The sequence below is a fragment of the Telopea speciosissima genome, chromosome 1 (assembly GCF_018873765.1).
Source record: "Telopea speciosissima isolate NSW1024214 ecotype Mountain lineage chromosome 1, Tspe_v1, whole genome shotgun sequence".
Classification (NCBI taxonomy): domain Eukaryota; kingdom Viridiplantae; phylum Streptophyta; class Magnoliopsida; order Proteales; family Proteaceae; genus Telopea; species Telopea speciosissima.
Genome location: NC_057916.1, coordinates 83,505,092 through 83,523,485, shown reverse-complemented (window position 1 = coordinate 83,523,485; position 18,394 = coordinate 83,505,092). Strand labels below are relative to the sequence as shown.

The 18,394-nt window shown below is 39.9% G+C and overlaps 2 protein-coding genes across 2 annotated transcripts; both read right to left on the bottom strand.

Moving 5' to 3' along the window:
• Positions 1-6,773: 6,773 nt before the first annotated feature.
• On the bottom strand, positions 6,774-9,116 carry LOC122668055 (ankyrin repeat-containing protein NPR4-like). The gene is made up of 3 exons (XM_043864599.1): positions 9,080-9,116; positions 8,464-8,903; positions 6,774-7,394 (listed from the first exon to the last, which is right to left on the bottom strand). Exons 2-3 carry the CDS (start codon positions 8,581-8,583, stop codon positions 6,798-6,800), a joined length of 717 nt encoding a protein of 238 aa, XP_043720534.1. The 5' UTR covers positions 8,584-8,903; positions 9,080-9,116; the 3' UTR covers positions 6,774-6,797.
• Positions 8,953-14,490, bottom strand: LOC122655719. The gene is made up of 5 exons (XM_043850017.1): positions 14,193-14,490; positions 12,845-13,366; positions 11,258-11,407; positions 9,919-9,996; positions 8,953-8,966 (listed from the first exon to the last, which is right to left on the bottom strand). The coding sequence occupies exons 1-5, from the start codon at positions 14,488-14,490 to the stop codon at positions 8,953-8,955; spliced, it is 1,062 nt and encodes a 353-aa protein (XP_043705952.1).
• Positions 14,491-18,394: the final 3,904 nt, after the last annotated feature.

The following is an 18,394-nucleotide window of genomic DNA, read 5'->3' as shown; positions in this document are numbered from 1 at the left end:
AGTCGCAAGTGAGCTCCAATAAACAAAAAATAAAACAAAAAAAAAGGAGGAAAGGCAAAGTTGGGGAAGCTTATCCATAGGACATAGCAGCATCCGATCAGGTTTGGCGACCCCACAACCAGATAGTCCAATATATCCAGGAACTAGGCATTCGCCGAACCACCCTAATCGTAGCCCGCGGCCACGTCAAAGTGCTCAAAGAAGCGAACATATGCGGCATCGGCTGTCACAGTACCAGTCATATCGCTGAAAATCACCTCCGCCAGTAAGAAGAGGAGGAAGCATCGAGCCTACTGATCCTAAAGGTCGGACGGTGACTGGTCTGTAACGACGCTCTCATCCCAGGAACTCCTCAGGATCGACGTGGGGATCTCTCTCCCAGTAACGGCGATCCCCAGCTGCTGCCTGTAATATTCCAGATGCTCTAACGGCTCCGTCGAGGTTATGATCCTCTCCTCCGGAGTCAGTATCACAGGTACCCCTCCAAAGGGTAATCCCGTGATCATGTAGAAATCTAGGGTGGTGACTGTCGCCTAACCAAAGGGAAGGTGAAACGTATGGGTGCTCGGCCACCACCTCTCTATCAAAGCCCTCGCAGTCGCGCTGTCTAACTCGAGGGCTAGGGATGAAGCGATGTGTCCTAGCCCGGTCCAAACCACCCGCGACTGTACCGCAGGGCAGAGTGTGTGGTACCACTCTGAAACAGCCTCCAGCCCACAATACTTCTTGAGCGAAGGAAGAGGTTGGCCCTGTAAAGAAAAATAAGGCAAATGGTTAGCCAAAATAATTGGAACAACAGTTGAATAAATAAATAGCAAAAAAAAAAAGGGGGGGGGGCATTGCCTCGATTTACATGCCAAAAGACACTTAGGGTGGTGCCTGATGGCCTCGCTTTGATTCGCATGTCACTAGGTGCCTGGGTTGGTATCTAGAGGCGTTACCTAGATTAGCGTGCCAAAAGACACTTAGGATAGTGTCTGATGGCCTCGCTTTGATTTACATGTCATTAAGTGCTTGGGGCAGAATCTGGGGATGTTACCTCGAATCTATGCGGTGAGGTATGAAGCTAATAATATAATAAATAAAATGCATAAATTGAAAAGGAAAGAGTAAGACTACTGACCTGGCCCCATATGGATTGACAACCGTGGCGGGCAGTGTCCACTAGGGTGACCCCTGAAGGGTACCATGCAGCTCATGCCTCGCGAGCAGTAGTGCCGAGCAATGGCTCCCTGTGAGGTTGGCATCCTCGTCGGCGGAAAGACATGATGTGAGTGAATAAAAAGAGAGGAAGTCAAAAATCAAAAACAGCAGAGCTTCGCAGCAGAAATGAGAGTGAAGAAATGAGGGAGGAACCCTCTATTTATAAGAATTTTCCATCGCGCCCACGGCGCCGTGGAAATCTCCACGGTCCCGTGGGACAGCGGCCCATGACGCCGTGGAGATTTCCCCACGGTGCCGTGAAGTCTGGCATGGACCCCTGCACGCGGGGCCGTGCAAGCACGGTGCAGCCCATACATGGGGCCTTGCAGACCCCCACACGACGCCGTGGACAAAAAAAAAAGAAAAGAAAAAAAAGAGTGTAAAAAAAATATATAATAATAATAATAATAATAATAATAATAATAATAATAATAATAATAATAATAATAATAAAGAAAAAAAAGGAAATAAAGAAGCAAAGAAAATAAAGAAAATGAAAAAAAAAGTGAAAAGAAAAAAAGAAAAAAAAAAAGGAAAAAAAAAATTAAAAAAAGAAAAAAGAAGAAAGAAGACAAAGAAGAAAAAAAAGAAAAAAAAGAAAAAAAAGAAAGAAAATGAAGAAGAAAAGAAAAGAAAAAAGAAAAGAAAAAGAAGAAAGAACATAAAGAAAATAGAAAAAAAAAAGAGAAAAAAAAGAAAAAGAGAAATTAAAAAAGAAAAAAAAAAAAGGAAATAAAGAAAAAAGGAAAAAAGAAAAAAAAGAGAAATTAAAGAAGAAAAAAAAGAGAGAAAGAAAATAAAGAAGAAAAGAAAAAAAAAAAAAAAAAAAAAAAAAAATCCCCAATGAAGTTGTCAAAACCTTATGGAATAATGCCTCATCACTCGCCAAGCTAAATATCCCCAAGTGGAGTTCTCAAAACATGATCCTTGATTGAGTGGTGCCTCAGCACCCTCCAATCCTGATTTCCATTCAAGTAGGTGTCCCTTCACTTCCAGCAGCTGTGCTCTGTCACCCTTAGAGTTATACCTCCCCAATAGAGTTGTCAAAACCTAATTCTTGGTCGAGTGGTGCCTTGTCACCCTCAGGGTTATACATCCCCAGTGAAAACTTAATTAAAAAAAAAAAAAAAATCCCCAATGAGATCCCTCAAAATTGAATGCTTCGGTTGAGTGGTGCCTTATCACCCTCCAAACTTGATGTTTTCGGTCGAGTGGTACCTTATAAACATCCAAGTTTGACTTTTGATCGAGTGGTGCCTTATCACCCTCCAAACTTGATGTTTCAATCAAGTTTGATTTTCGGTCGAGTGGTTCCTTATTACCCTCCAAACTGGATGTTTTCGGTCGAGTGATACCTTATAACCATCCAAGTTTGACTTTCGGTCGAGTGGTGCCTTATCACCCTCCAAACTTGATGTTTTCGGTCGACTGGTACCTTATAAACATCCAAGTTTGACTTTCGGTCAAGTGGTGCCTTATCACCCTCCAAACTTGATGTTTTCGGTCGAGTAGTACCTTATAAACATTCAAGTTTGATTTTCAATCGAGTGGTGACTTATCACCCTCCAAACTGGATGTTTTCGGTCGAGTGGTACCTTATAACCATTCAAGTTTGACTTTCGGTCGAGTGGTGCCTTATCACCCTCCAAATTGGATATTTTTTGGTCGAGTGGTACCTTATAACCATCCAAGTTTGACTTTCGGTCGAGTGGTGCCTTATCACCCTCCAAACTTGATGTTTCAATCAAGTTTGATTTTTGGTCGAGTGGTGCCTTATCACCCTCCAAACTGGACATTTTTCGGTCTAGTGGTACCTTATAACCATCCAAGTTTGACTTTCGGTCGAGTGGTGCCTTATCACCCTCAAATTTGATTTTCGGGCCTAGTGGTGCCTTATCTAGATCTTCGGTTGAGTGGTGCCTTATCACCCTCAAAATTCTATCCACAGGGGAGTCCCTCATATTCGATCTTGTAGGCCGAGTGGTGCCTTATCTAGATCTTTGGTCGAGCGGTGCCTTATCACCCTCAAAATTTGATTGAGCAATGCTCACAAGATAGAGATTTGGTTTTTCCGAGTTTTTCTTTTGAGGATTATAGAAAGATTTCATCGTGATTAACCGTCTATTTTTAGCAACTCTGTCGCCTTTGAGCAAAACGTCAGCAGTACATGCTCTTGGTGACAAAATTAGTTGGTCTTTTGTCTTTACCCTTCGGCTGTTGGCACAGGCCTCAGCCAAAGAGGGGCAAACTGTAGACGCTGATTTTTTGTCACCCCCTAATTGGCGATGATGACAACGGGACATGGACGATAGACGACGCACTCTCCCTCTTTTTAGACCCAAGATACCTGACCCATAAGACCAAGAACCATGCTGAGCACAAAATGGCCCATTTTAGGCCCAAAAACAAGGAAAAATGGCACTGCGCTCCCACAGCACCGTGGGGATGTGTACCGGATTTCCATGATGCCATGAGGGGGTGTGACATCAGCTCGTTGACGTTACCCACGATGCCATGGAAAAGTCCCCTACGGTGCCGTGGGCATCTCCACGGCGCCGTGGAGGACTTATCCGGCCAAGAGAGAGAAGGGGTCCCTCCCTATACATAGGAGGGTCCCCTCCCACATTTCCCAAGGAATTTTGGGTGGAGTGACCCTCCATAAGTGATTCCTACCCTCTTTTCCTCCCTTTTTCACCCTCATTTCTCCTCCTTCTCTCATGAGAGTATGAGTGCTTGAAGTTTTCTTGTTACGGACAGATCCTTCGATTGTCCCCCTGAGTATAAAGCGTTTTTGCTCCTAGGCGTTGTTATCCCGTCAGTGCACGAATAACCATCAAAACCCCTTTATTTTAGACGTTATTTTATCTATTTTTCTCCTCTCCAAATCATTTGAAAGAGCCGTTACTCTGCCCAGAAAGAATCGGCGTCCGTCCATTCGTCTATCTCCCCTGAGCCAGGGGAATACAACCATACAGGTATAATTACTGCATTCTTGTTGATTCAATGTAGTCCTTTCATATTTCATCATTTTAGTCCGTATTTTTCATATATGTAATGTAGTTTATTATGCTTTAGTTCAATTCATAGCATCTGTATGTAGTTCATAATATCCCCCATCCCTATAATAAAAGAGAGAGAACATTCGTCTTTATGTAGCATCTAATACAGAGAGACCGGCTTCAGCTGGGAGAGGTGGGTGCCTAACACCTTCCCACACTCATAACCTGACCCCTTACCCAAAACTCTGATCACACCATATGGAGTCACGTAGCCCGATTCCTTTCACAATGGATAGGGCTACACTTAATGGGTCCTAGGCCCTAACCTAGGTGGCGACTTCACATTATATTAGCATATTTTAATGCATGATCCTAATCCCCCATTTATCAGCATTAACAATATTATCTATTATCCACATACACATACACATATATACAAGACCCTTGTCGCCATATATACCATAAGGGCTGAGGAACCCTCATCTCGAGGACCACGATACTTACAGTAGGGCCTAATCAAGCCTCCCCACTTTAGGATCTCGCACCGTGATCGTCCCGTTTAAGTAATCGGGTCTCATATGCTAGGCATGGTCCAGCGTATAAACGGTCGGTTGGGTACCGGTCCTTAATCGGGTTACCAATAATCGAGCTAAACAGACTTTCTGTCGGGCCTTAAACAGGCCATAATCGAGGCATAAATAGTCTTTAAACATGTCGGCCTGATCAAAATGGACTACAAATGGCCTGTAAAAATGTCGGGCAACTGTCGGGTTGGACCCTTGCACTGGGAATGATCGACTATTATTTGAGCTGGGCTCAAGCACGACATGTTTATTAAACGGGCCAGGGTGGGTTCAAGCCCGACACGTTTACTAAACAGGCCGGGTTGGTCTTGGGTTTTCCCGATCAGGCCTGCAGGTGCGGGCATGAAAGTGACACCCCTAATGTCTTGTATTCCGTTGCTTGGTTTGTGGGTTGATTCTGAAAGGCTTCGAGACCCAAAGAAATCGGCCCACTTGTGCATTAATCTACTATTTTGGTGGGACTTCGGCGAACTATAGCAGCCCCAAGAAATTCTTTTTGAGGACTATATGGGTACTTCAATAAAATTCCTGTATAGGGTTTCACTATAAATATATAGCGATGGTTCTTTCTCTGTAACGCAATCTGTGAGAGGTGTGAGGCCGGGTAGCTGTAACCCTAATTCTCCATTGATAGTGAAATAGATCTCATCTCACCGTTGATGAGAGGCAAATTTAATCAAATACCCTACCTTGTACGTCCTTGAATCTAGGGATGTAAATGGATCGGATTTGGTTCGGATAGTGCTATAACCACATCAGCATCCACATCCGATTAGCTTTCGGACGGATTAGGATAGTGCTAAACGAATACGAACACGGATACGGATCGAATATTTTATCCGTTTACATATAAATATAGCTTTTCGAATAGCTATAGCCTATCCATATCCGCATCCGTTTAGCTTTCGGACGGATTCGGATAATACTAAACGGATACGAACACGAATATGGAAACGAATTTCGGCCATTCATTTACACCCCTACTTGAATCTTAGTATTTTTCAGCCGACTATGTAAGTCCATGCCCATTATTGTATAAAAAAAATATGCTGAAATAAGTGGTTAGAAGCTTTAAGGCTTTTAATTGATATGCTATTTAATTGGAAGATGTGCCCATTGTTCGATCTAAAAACAAAAAAGGAGTAATGCTGATATATTACCGAATGAACTGAAAGGAATTTACATAGGTATACAACAATTCAGGTCTTATCCCAACTAAAAAGGGTAAGCTGGATTTACATAGTATAAGAACAGATAATATTTTATTAACAAAATTTTTGAAAAGGCAACTTCAAATTATTATCTTTATGGCAGTTTTCTATCCGGGAGTGTGGCCTACGCCAGCACTCCTATGTGTCTATCTCTCTCCTCCTTAAAACAAGGGGGCAAAGCTGTCTTTTCGTATGGGGAGGAGAGAGATAGACTCATGAGAGTGCTGGCGTAGGCCATACTCCCGGACAAAGTTATTTTTATTTAGAGTACGACATGCATCAAGGTGTAAAGCACTCAGTTGTTGGTCTCTTCCAAATTCTCCTCAGGCGGATCTTTATCCCCTCTAATTCCCTGCCCTGGCTGCCCAGCCCAGTTCTGCAGTCCCCCTAAAAGGGGGGGGGGGGGAGCGTAATGACCACCCTACCATTGCTCGAACACTCTGCCCGGGTAAGGTCCAGCCACCCCCCCCCCTTTTTTATTAAGGGAGAAGATTTCAAGGGGTGCGCAATTTAAAGACTTGCATAAATGTCTCTCATTTACATGGTCCATAAGAAGATAGCCCAACAGATTGAGCCAAGTAAGTTTTATACTGGTTTGGTGAAACCTACCAATGGATTTGTGTGTTAACAAGAGAAATTAAAAGTATGTGAAACAAATTAGATCTGACATAATTGAGTACTGCAAGGAAGAAAGGACCAACACCTAATTAATACAAAGCCTCAACAATGATAGATATATAGAACAATTAAGTTGCACAAACTTATATTATTAGTATGCCAAGAAGGTCTTAGTTTTCGGCCTAGCTAGTACTGAATAATCCATGACCATATGTGGAACTAACCATGTCAAGAAAAAGGGGAAATTGCAACAAAAGGTACAATGTAACTGGGACACTAGCAAGGAAAGTGATGGGAATTGAAACCCAATTATGTTGTTTACTGAGGATAAGAAATATAGTTGCACAAAAGGCTACCATCATTGTCACTATTGAGAAGAAGAGTGTGGAGAGACCAATGATCAATCGCTTCGGTAACAACTCGAGAAAATCTTCTTCTGCATAACGTGATGTGTAGATGGATAGAAACATCAACACTGAAGTGGAAGAAGAGAAGAGTGTTAAAGCATCTGATATTATGAAAAGAAAGAATAATTTTTGTTTTAGTAAAATGGGAAAGCCAGAGTCTTGATTAAATCCTCCTGGAACAGTAAAGGCTGCTGCAAATGTAATGGTTGCAATTAGTGTGGCAACAACCATACATGAACCTGCAGTATCCTTCATCCATTTTTCCCCTTCTTTTACTATTTTGGTGTGCTCCTCTGTAAACACTTCTCGAGGTTTCAATCCCTTTGAGTTGGGAAATTCTCTAGCAAACGTTGGTACTATTTTCTCCACCTCCTGTGATGCATGCATGGTCCAACAAGGATTAAAAATTTAAAAATAAAAATGTTATTTGAAGGTAACATAAAAACATGAATGCAAATGTCATCTCCACAAAAATAAATGTATGATTATTTCTTGCTAACTATTTATTTGTTATCTTCAATTCTTTGCCTTGTTGAGATGGATTTAAATTTTTTTTTTTTAATGGGCTTACCCTTTGGTGGTTTTTTACAAAGTTTGTCCTTGTGGTTCTATTGTTTTGAGCCTTGATGTGGTTTTTAATTTTCATTTTTCTTCCAAGGTTCTATTTGCATTTTATTTCAATCTTTGCTTAATGGTTTTGTTTATTTAGTTCTACATTTATTGGAATATTGGGACAAAACTTGGTAGAAAATCAAGTTAATATTGAACTTAGGGCTGCAACAGGGTCGGGTTGTGCTGGGCCTTTTAAAACTCCAGTCCAACCCTGAGTTCCCTAATTAAATAGGCCTAGGCCTGGTCTGACCCTAATTCAGGGCAAAAAAAATCCAACCCTAATCCGCCCTTTCAGGGTTGGGCCGAGCTGACCTTGATTGATCCTGACCATGGGGAGGGGGGGGGGGGGGAGGGAGATGCATGGGCTGGCTAGGCTTGGATGAAGAAGAAGAAGAAGAAATTTCTGATCCAGTTGGTGTTCTGAAATCCCGAATTGAGGTGGTTCTAGAGGAAGAAGAAGAAGAATGAAGAGGAAGAGCAAGAAGACGAGGAAAAGAAGAAGAAGAATAAGAATAAGAAAGAACAGGAAGAAAAAGATAGGGTCGGGCCGGCCTCAACCTAAGGCCTCAACCCTAGCCCGGCCCTGACTCAGGACCAGAAATTCCCAACCCTGACCTGCGCGCCCTCAGGGCCAGGGTATCTCAACCCATACCCTATTCAGTTCAGGGCTGGCTCAGGCTGTTGGGGCCAAACTTGCACGGCTAAATTATTAATAAATTAATTAAGAAGAAATATTTGAACAATATCAGTATAAATATTGAAAAAAAATTCAATATTATTTGAAGTGAATATCAACTTTGAGATAGATAGAAAGCAAGGTGAATTTTACCTGAAACCATTGTAGCTCCCGTTGCATTTGCAAAGCAGCACCTGGGACCTTACCATGTTCATGAGAAGAAGGAGGCGATTTTCCAGCTAGATGTAATATGTTGTTCTCTAAATTATCCATTGAAGGTGAAAACCATGTCAAAATTCCACTTATTCCACAGATGAGATTGAAGATTCTTTCTTGTCGATACTGAATTGCAACCGAAAATATATTTTGATTTTGCTTATCCAGAATGAATAATAAATTGGGATTTATCTTTATAAGCTCATTGATAATCTCAACAATCCCAAACTTGGTGGCAAAGAAAAGGCTATCATACACTCCAATTGCTTGAAGTTCTTGTTTATCCAAAGTTGAAATTTGAGAACAAATGCATTTGAGTACTTTAAGTGCTTGGACATGAATTCTCTTCTTACTGTGAATGCTTTTGATACCTGGGACTACCATATATAGAAAAACCATGAAAAAAAAGAAATTAAACCCAAGGAATTAGATGTAGAAAGCTAAAAAAACAAAAATTCTTCAAAGAATAAAAATTTTTCTGTAAAGAACAATTGTTGAATGGTGCAAGGAAATCTCTTTATATGTAGGAGGCAAAAGTAAGTTGTTCCCTTACCTAATAGGTTGATAGCACTCCAAACTACTTCGTACAACCAACGTTTAGCTACAAAACAAAATATATATATATGAGGGATTAATGTTAAAAAACCCTAATAATCTAATTGTATAGTAGATTATATTATGAATTGGGTCTATCTTGTGTCATTTAATATGAAATTGTCAAGAAAATTGTCAACACTTAGCAAAATAAATCTATTTGATCATCCATCCTTTTTCTCTATTATAAACCCAAAGAGTAGCTAAGGCCATATGAATTTATTGAAAACCATTATTTTGCAGTTCTAGATAGAACAGTGTCTACTATATGCTAGGTTGGATGGGGTTAAAATATCGAAGACAGATAGATTCCAGTCTCTATTCACATGTCAAGTTTCAGTCCAAATAGAGTAAATTATGTGCTAAACAAAGCTTTGGAAATCTAGTGAAAAATATGAAACTTAATGAAAAGAAATAAATGGTTGAAAATAGAAGGGAATGTGTCAATATGTAAGAATGTATATGATTGAATTTGAGTTTGAAATTTTAATATCATCAACTTAAACCTTTTCCTAAATAATAAAATTTGTCGCATCTTCTTTTTCCTATGGTGTGAAAAGTTGCCCAAGATGGAGATTTTTCTAGATCTACCGGTTTAGGAAACTTTTGCCACTCTAGTTCATTTATTTTTTAGAAAAAAAACAGATCATACAAGTGAAATAAAAGAAAACAATACTATATGCATAGCATGTAACAATTGAATGAGCTCAAGCTATACTTCTAATGATACTATATCAAATTAATACCATAATTATTGATTATTATTATTATAAAATGATGAGAGAGAGAGAGAGAGACCTTCAATGCTACTCTGATCCTTGTTTGTGGTACCCATGTCAAGACTGGAAATATCTTTTTCATTGTAGATTGGGGCACCTGTGAATTAAACATGGATGTTGTCAACTCTTTCATTTTGGTAAATAGTTGTTGTGACCTTAAGACTAGTTAAACATGAATCCATTTGGATATAGTCTGACTTAGATGTTTATATATAGGGAATAGATTTTTTATTTATTTATTTATTTTTTTTAACATGAGCACCAAAATGAGGTATTTTTACTTATTTTTCAGTATATTGCTAACATTGCGTTTGCATATAAATTAATTTCAGTCCAGACTTGACATAGTATATGACACTATGACAAGTTAGTCTTATTCAACAAAACTAGGATTGAGATTACGTGCAAAACCAAAAATTGATCTATCCACATGATTTTTCATTTATTTAATAATTGAAGTGGTCTTATCATTAACGAATATAAATATAATGAAGAAAAGATCAATACATGGTTTGCCACATGGTTGAGCTGGCCCATGAAATTTAGCATGTGGGTAATCAAGGAGTGCCCTAGCTAGTTATCAGATGGTAGAAGTAGCTAACGCAATCCACCACATGGCAGAAACAAGGGTGTCTATGTACAAACCTTTTATCTATATTATCTATTGATAGGTAAAATTTTATTTAGGCACCTACCAAAAAAAAAATTTAGGCTCCATTTGTTCTCTCGTAATTTTATTTTGAGCAACATTCTCACGTAAATGGGTGGAAGTGAAAAAAGAAGATGTAAAATATTTGTAGAATTTTTTTTTATTTTTTATTATTAGGATTATGAATCAGATTCAGATTCCCATTAGGAAAATTCAGAGGTAATTTAGTAATTATCCATTACTTAGTAATAGGGTTTAAATTATATATAGATATGGTGTGAAAACCCTGACACAGACTCTCATAATATTATTGAGGTTTTTCATCTTCTCCAATTTTCTTCTCTATCAATCTGTGATTAGGATTTTGGTAAAAACTCAAATTGATTGCGGAGGAACTTGCATTCAAGGGAACGCAAAGTTGTACATGTGCGTGGGACTCATTGTGAAAGGGCAAAGATGGCGTGAAGGATTTGTGCTTGTGAAGTTTTAGGTAACGATCGAAACTCTAAGTTTCGTTTTGAGTTTTAAATAGTTTATCCCATCGGTTGCAATGATTCCTATTCGTTTCCGCCACCATTTTCTGGACTTGCCATCTAAGAAAAAAAAAATTACTAGGAATAGTTTTGCCGATTAGGGTAAGATTTTCTAATATTTAAAGTTAGTTTTTATTTTTATATGGGGAATAATAAAAGAAGAAAGGATACTTAACATGAGTAGATCCAATGTTGCCATGTAGTGTATAGTCCTCCACTTGGAAATGCATTTGGCATTGATGCCAAAACTCGAATAGTCGTCCAACCACCGTAATCATAAGCAATAGCTAACCGTGGGAAATGGCTAAGCAGATCGATAACAATATCTGTGGATGTGGTCATGTACAGTATATAATCAGTATATCAAGGCCCGGCAAGTTGTACGCCCATCCTACACCCGACAAGGCCTGAATCGGGATTTTTAGCCTATGGGCTGAGATTTCTAGGCCCAGGGTAATGTCGGGGCTTTGGGCTGAGGCCTTTGTGTGAACCTCCTCCCATTTCATCCTACACATGGCTTCATTTGGTTGCAAAGGTAATTAATAGAAAGGTAAATAAAAAATAAAAAGGAAACTTTGATAATCATTATTTAACATAACTTTATAAACTACTTAAATTTCTTACTATGTTAAGCAATCATGCTTTTCAGAGTTAATTTTTATGGGCAAGAGATCTTTATTTGGTGGTGTTTCCTATGCCCTCTCACAGGGCACCGTGAGATGACGCCTCTATCCCCTGGGTAGATACCTAGGCATGCTCACCCATTGGAGAGCTTAGGAAACATCACTAGGTAGAGATCTTTTTCCCATAAATAATATGCGGAAAAGAACTCTGTCCGAGAGTGTGGCTCCTACACCCAAACATATGATGGGGGCAAAATGACTGCCCAACTCAATGCATGTGAAAATCTTGCCCTTGTTGATGGTTCCTTGTGCACTCCCATTGACCATTACGCCTAGTACAGGGGCCACGCTCCCTAACAAAGAACGCATTCTCATATAGCCATGATCCCAAACAAAGAACATGTATTCCCGTGTAATATATATTTGGGATAAAGAATGCCACTCAGTCGTGTAGCACACGCCGCCCCTGCGCTCAAACACAGGGGCATGCGAAATGACCACTACAATACTACGCGACCAGGTGCATTCTTTCTCCATAATAGATATGGGATGCCATCGGTCAATCAAACAAGTCCAACCCGGCCAAACAAGGTCAATGAGGGGATGAGTTGGTGGTTAGATGTACACCCCTAGTTTCTAAGGTGTATGCATATATGGACCATCGGATTAGTTAGGTGTACTCTGCCGTTTAATACCCTGGAAAAAAAATCCTCTTCAATTCCCTAAAAGTGTAGTGCGGTGGAGTTCAAAGCTAAGAGCTCGACACCTGGCAGGTGTGACATCCAATAGTGCCGACCTCGAAAGAAAAGGAAAAAAATCTCGATCCGTGGGTCCAGAAGTGATGTTCGACTTCTACCCATATGTAATTCACGTTGATCTCAAGAAAGTTCATATATTCCTACCAAAAAAAAGAAAAGAAAATAATTGACTCAATCAATCTTAGACCGTTGGATGTCACATCTGCCAGGTGTCGACCTCTCGACCCTAAACTGCACCACAATCGGGGATCAAGGAATTGGAGAGGATTTTAATCCTACCCATCCCTTGCTATAAGGGTCTAAGGGCAAGATGGAAGTGTATGTGAGGTGTGAGTAGTAAGTCTTTTTATGTTAATTAGTAGGAGGGTATGTACATACATACCATACATCTCATACGCAATTGCATTATTAAGAAGTGTAGCACCACACTTGCGGTCTCCCTGAATCAATGTTTCCTTGATAGTCACTGCGTAAAGGTATCGTGTGGTGTCTTTGTGTCCACTTCGGCAAGCCGTAGCAACTGGGATAAGCCCAAACGTATCGTCTGGGATTTCCAAGGAATATATATTCTTTTTCACTAACACTTCTGCAATCTTGGTGAATCCACCGCGTGCGGCGAGGTTAAGGGCACTAATAGGACATGTCCTTGTAATTGTGGATATGGTATCTGGGGTCATCATATCCACCAATTTTTCTACCAGGTTCAAATGCCCAGCTGAAACTGCAACATGAAGAACCGTTCCCCAGGATGGTAAAAGAATAGCAGTAATCAAGGAAGAGGAGGAGGAGACGTTGCCATCGTCGTCATCTAGGAGACTCTTGGTTCTTTTCCAATCACCCCAAAACGCAGCCTGATATAAGGCCCGGTACCTTGTTACTGGGACTGCGTCTTCAGCCATATTCTCTGTAAAATAGGCAAATTAAGAATGCTTTAATTAGGGGTGTAAGTTTGGCCCTGTCGGCCCGAGCCCACCTTGGCCCCGCCCGCCCTGAGCCCAAATAGGGTCTGGGCTGGATTTTTCTACCCTAAGGGTAGGGGTGTAAATGAATAGCCGAAATCCGTTTCCGTATCCGTGTCTGTATCCATTTAGCACTATCCGAATCCATCCGAAAGCTAAAAGGATGCGGATACAGATAGACTATGGCTATCCGAAAAGCTTTTTTTATATGTAAACGGATAAAATATCTGATCCATATCCGTGTCCATATCCGTTTAGCACTATCCGAATCCGTTTGATAGCTAATCGGATGCGGATGCGGATATAGCACTATCCGAGCCGAATCCGATCCGTTTACAGCCCTACCTAAGGGCAGGTTAGGGTTGAAATTTTTAGGCCCTGGGTTAGGGTCAAGCTGGGCTAGGGTTGAGGCCTTGGGCTAAGCCCAGTCTAGTCTGGCTCTGTGTTAGGTTATGCTTTACAATTTATTGTTTACATTATACAATTTTTTTTAAGTATCTAATTATCTATTGGTTTAAAAAAAAACGCTAATTTATCTAATGAATAAAAATATTTACAATTTAAGATTGGACTAAGTCAATCAGAGCCGGGTTGAGCTAGGCTGAGCTCGGTAGGGTTGGGCTTGGACTGAGATATCTCAGCCCAACCTAGAGCCGGGTTGGGCTTGAGTTGAACTAAGAGGACTCAGGGTTGGACTAAGGTTTATAGGAAACCCGTCCCTGTTTCGCCCTAGTTCTAATTTTAGGAACTGATGATAGCTTAACTACATACCTTCTCCAATAGGGCTAGTCCTTCCTTGGGACATAAGGGCCAAATGATCCCAAGCATCTTTGGCTGAGTCTCTCTTCTGAATGGAAGATAGCATTTCTTCTTCACATGAAATTAAAATTGCGTGTAGAGCCTTTGCATTTTTCTCTCTCCAACTCTTGAACTCAGGTGAGGTGGGGTCTTCAGGTTTACTTTCAATTCCCTTCACAATGTCCCAAAGCCCTTCACCTAACAAATAGCTCTTCATATAAATCTTCCACTCTCCATAATTATATTTTGTAAGAACTTCAGGAACAATCATATTTGAAGTACTAGACTTTGTTGATGAATTCATAGTTCTTGCTCTGTCACTGCAAAAGAAGAGTAAGTGTGAAAGAGCACAGAGGGAGAGAGAGAGAGAGACAAGAGATTTATTTATGTGGTTTGTCTTTCTATATATTTGTAGTATGTCCACAAGGTATCAGCTGATTTTGTTACTCGCAATAAAGAAAATGATAATTACTCTTTAAAGTTTCAAACACAAGCTTTAAACCCTTAAACATCCGTTCCCTCGTCCACTCCCATGCACTTTGTATTATCCTTTTCCATTATCATCCAGTGATTTTTCTTTCTAGAGATGCTAAAGTTAAAAAGAGAAAACAACTTGTTAGAAAGGAAAAAAACCTCAGGATATGTTTGGCAAAGCACTTTCCACTATCGCACGTTTTCTGTTCGGGAGCGCATCTGGGCACAGGCTGCGCCTAAACACATGGGACGGGACAGAAGCTAGATTTGGGCATTCAGGGGGGCATGTCGGTCATTTTGCCCACCCCCATGTGTTTGGGCACACCCTACGCCGCCAGTGTAGAGAACTTTATCCATATATATAGGAGAAAAGATTGTTACCTAGTCACGTGGCCGGCGTGGTTCCTGCATTTAACACAGAAACACACGAAATTACCGTACTACCCTCATGAAAAGGCAGAAATCCCACCCAAAGCGATGCTTGTGTGTTTGTTCCCGTTCACCAGCGCATACATGCAGGCTCTAGAGCCCAGGCAACGTTCTCTTGCCTGTATATATTATTGTTTCTCGATCCCTAAAAAAAACTATGGGCAATAGATCATTGTCTGGTTGTGTAGTACCTCCACCAGCGTGGGTCCAATGAGAGCATGGAACTGTCTCCATGGGATTTTTTTAATTCACCAAGAGCTGAGTAGTAATCTCATGTGGCACTGTGTTGGGAACCATGCAAACAAGTAGCATCAATAAACAATAACAGCCACTTACATGGAAACATTGTTTTATGGCCACAGATTTCATACACGGCCGTGCAAGCATGCACGGTTGTGTCCCCACTCACAAAGAATTGGAAAAGTCATAAACCCCCCACCCATATTTAATGTCTTGAAACTCCCATCCTCTCACATGCACGACTTACACAGCTGTGTATGAAAACTGTCCCCTTTTTTTATTCAACAAAATAAAAGTGTGAAAAGTGTTTTTCCGTCATGAAAGAGTGGTGCCAAATAGAGCCTTGCTCTCCAAGACATTGAAGTCCAAGATCTTGAAATTGACTTAGCTTTAAGATCATAGATCCATAGATACATATATTGTATCTAGCATGGGCAGTATCTGGTTTTCTATCCTTTCTAACAAATTCATAAAAAATAAAAAATAAAAATAATAACTGAAGAAAAGGAAACTTAGGATACTGATCAATTGTAGTAAATTTTAGCAATACTTTGATTAACTTATAAGAAGAGTGTTATGAAAGAGAATATTATTATAAGGGATGATAAATATAAAAAAGAACAAGAGTACAAATGCCTAACCAGTTGGTCTTGGTTTCAAGTTTCCTAGTTCACACCTTTCCTCCATTCATTTTACCAGGTGGCCGGTCTTAATTCTATCACACCAAAGTTATGATTCTCCTTTTCAATAAATTTTTAAAGGCAAATTCTTAGGTTGGAGCCTTTTAATTTGTTACATCTTTGAAAATTTCAAAGAATTGATTCCAGACTCCAGAGTTAAGTTAAGTGGGTTAATCTACTTTAACCCTTCTTTATGTTTTTCCACATGGACATTCTTTTAAAGTGTGATGCCTATTGTGAGGACAGTGACTAGCCAGCGAGGTCTTGGCTTTAAGTCTCTTGGTTCACACCCTCCCTCCCTTCATCCTACCAAAAGTCTTAACTCTATCAGAGCAAGGTATGATTCTCCTTTTCAGTAATTTATTAAAGGCAAATTCTTAGGTGGGAGCCCGTATAATTTGTCAAATCTTTAAAAGTTAAAGAGTATTGGTTCCAGAGTTAAGTGGGTTTTTCAGTCAAAGATAAGTATGGCTTGAAATTATTATCTACATCAAAAGAAAAAGGGTTAATCTCCTTTAACCCTTCTTTATGTTTTTTTCACATGGACATTATTTTTTTAAAGTGTGGTGCTTATTGTGAGGACACCATATTGGTTCCCTGTCCCATGACCACATTTGATAAAAATGTTATTCCACTTTATATTCCTTATAAGGTGAGACCTGAAAGGATAGCTGTCTCATTTGATAAATATGTTATTCACAAAGTGAATGTTTTAGATATTTGGGATCAATCATTAATAAAGAGGGTGATATAGATGATGATTTTTTTCATAGAATTAAAGTAAGATGGATGAAGTGGAGAGTTGCTTTGGGAGTGTTATGTGACAAACGCATATCTATTAAGCTTAACAAGAAATTCTACAGGAAATAATAAGACTAGTTATGTCATATGGGGTGGAATGTTGGACAGCTAAGAAGAGTAATATAGATAAGATAAGTATAACAAAGATGAGGATATTAAGGAGGATATGCGGCAAAATCAGGAGAGATAGAATACGGAATGATTGTATTAGAGCCAAATTGGGAGTTACACCAATCTAAGACAAATTCCATGCGGGCCGCTTGAGTTAGTATGGTTATGTCCAAAGGAGACCCATGGATACACCAGCAAGGAAGAGTGATCAAATTCAGTTTGACGTAGCAAAAAGAGATAGGGACAAGCCTAAAATGACTATTGGAGAAGTGGTAAGAAATGATATACATGTGGTAGGACTCGATCCTAGTATGACCACGAATAGAGTTGTTTGGAGGGGAAGGACCCGTGTAGCTGACCCCTTATAGGGAAATGTTCTGGGATCCTGCTTTGACTTCTACCTTTACTTATTTCTATTTTTTACTTCTTTTTATTTCTCTTATTTCTATTACTGTTATAGTCTCTATCGGATCCATGTAACCAACCCTATTTAGTTGGGATGAGGTTATGGTGGTGATTCTTCTAGATCAGCATTCAGGAAAAGGAGGATAAGAAAGACCGGACAGTTAGTTTCACAATCCACTCTTTCTATTCACTCTAGCCAAGCAACTTGGAGGTTTGACTAAGTGGCTTAAGGCATTGGTTTGCTAAATCGACATACAAGAAGATTGTATCATGGGTTCGAATCCCATTTCCTTCGGCATGGAAGTGGAACGGGCGGGCAAAATTACGTGAGACAAGGAACCTCTTGGTGCAGTCCCCCGGGGGAGAGCCCCCTTGTTTGTAAACCCAACGAAATCCTATAGCCTGCTTGCCCGGTGGTAGAGTAACCAAGTCAAACTTCGTTTGCCTTTTCTAAAGCTTGAAGCTTTTCTTTTTTTGTTTCTTTTTGATGAAATATGGTGATGGTTGTTGTTAACTTGTTATCCACCTCATATTCTTTACAAAGCGTGACCTGGAAGGCTCATATTTCTTTACAAAGCGTGACCTGGAAGGATCGCTTAATGGTTGGAACCCCGCCTTACTAAATCACTCACTCCCAGCCAATAGGAATTCACCTCAAAAATGAATTTTGAAGATTTGGCTTGTTGGGAATTGCAATTGAATTTTTCTTCTTTATTTGATTGAAGGGAATTGCAATTGATGTTCTAATTAGAAGTCAGAATTTCCTTTTAGGCCCAAGCCTTGTTATATTTTCAATTTTCACCCAGATTTTATTTTTTTTCCCCCTATGTGAGGCACGGGTAAGATCCACATACAAAGCTAGGGTTCATTCTTCATGAAATGCAGAATCCATTGTCTGTCAAACTTCTGACATGGATTTAATCGTGTGCAGGGAATGTTCATGTACATGAGCGTATATGAACAACTCACAGCCGTTTAGATGAAATCTATTCTATGGGAATGTTCCATCTGAACGGTTGTGAGTCATTCACATAC

Coding starts and splice junctions, on each gene's coding strand:
- LOC122668055 (XM_043864599.1), bottom strand. CDS start 8,583: ATGGATAATTTAGAGAACAACATATTACATCTAGCTGGAAAATCGCCT. Junction 7,395..8,463: donor GGGAGCTACAATGGTTTCAG/GTAAAATTCACC, acceptor CATGCATCACAG/GAGGTGGAGAAAATAGTACC.
- LOC122655719 (XM_043850017.1), bottom strand. CDS start 14,490: ATGATTGTTCCTGAAGTTCTTACAAAATATAATTATGGAGAGTGGAAG. Junction 13,367..14,192: donor GACTAGCCCTATTGGAGAAG/GTATGTAGTTAA, acceptor CCTATTTTACAG/AGAATATGGCTGAAGACGCA. Junction 9,997..11,257: donor GCAACATTGGATCTACTCAT/GTTAAGTATCCT, acceptor TTTAATTCACAG/GTGCCCCAATCTACAATGAA.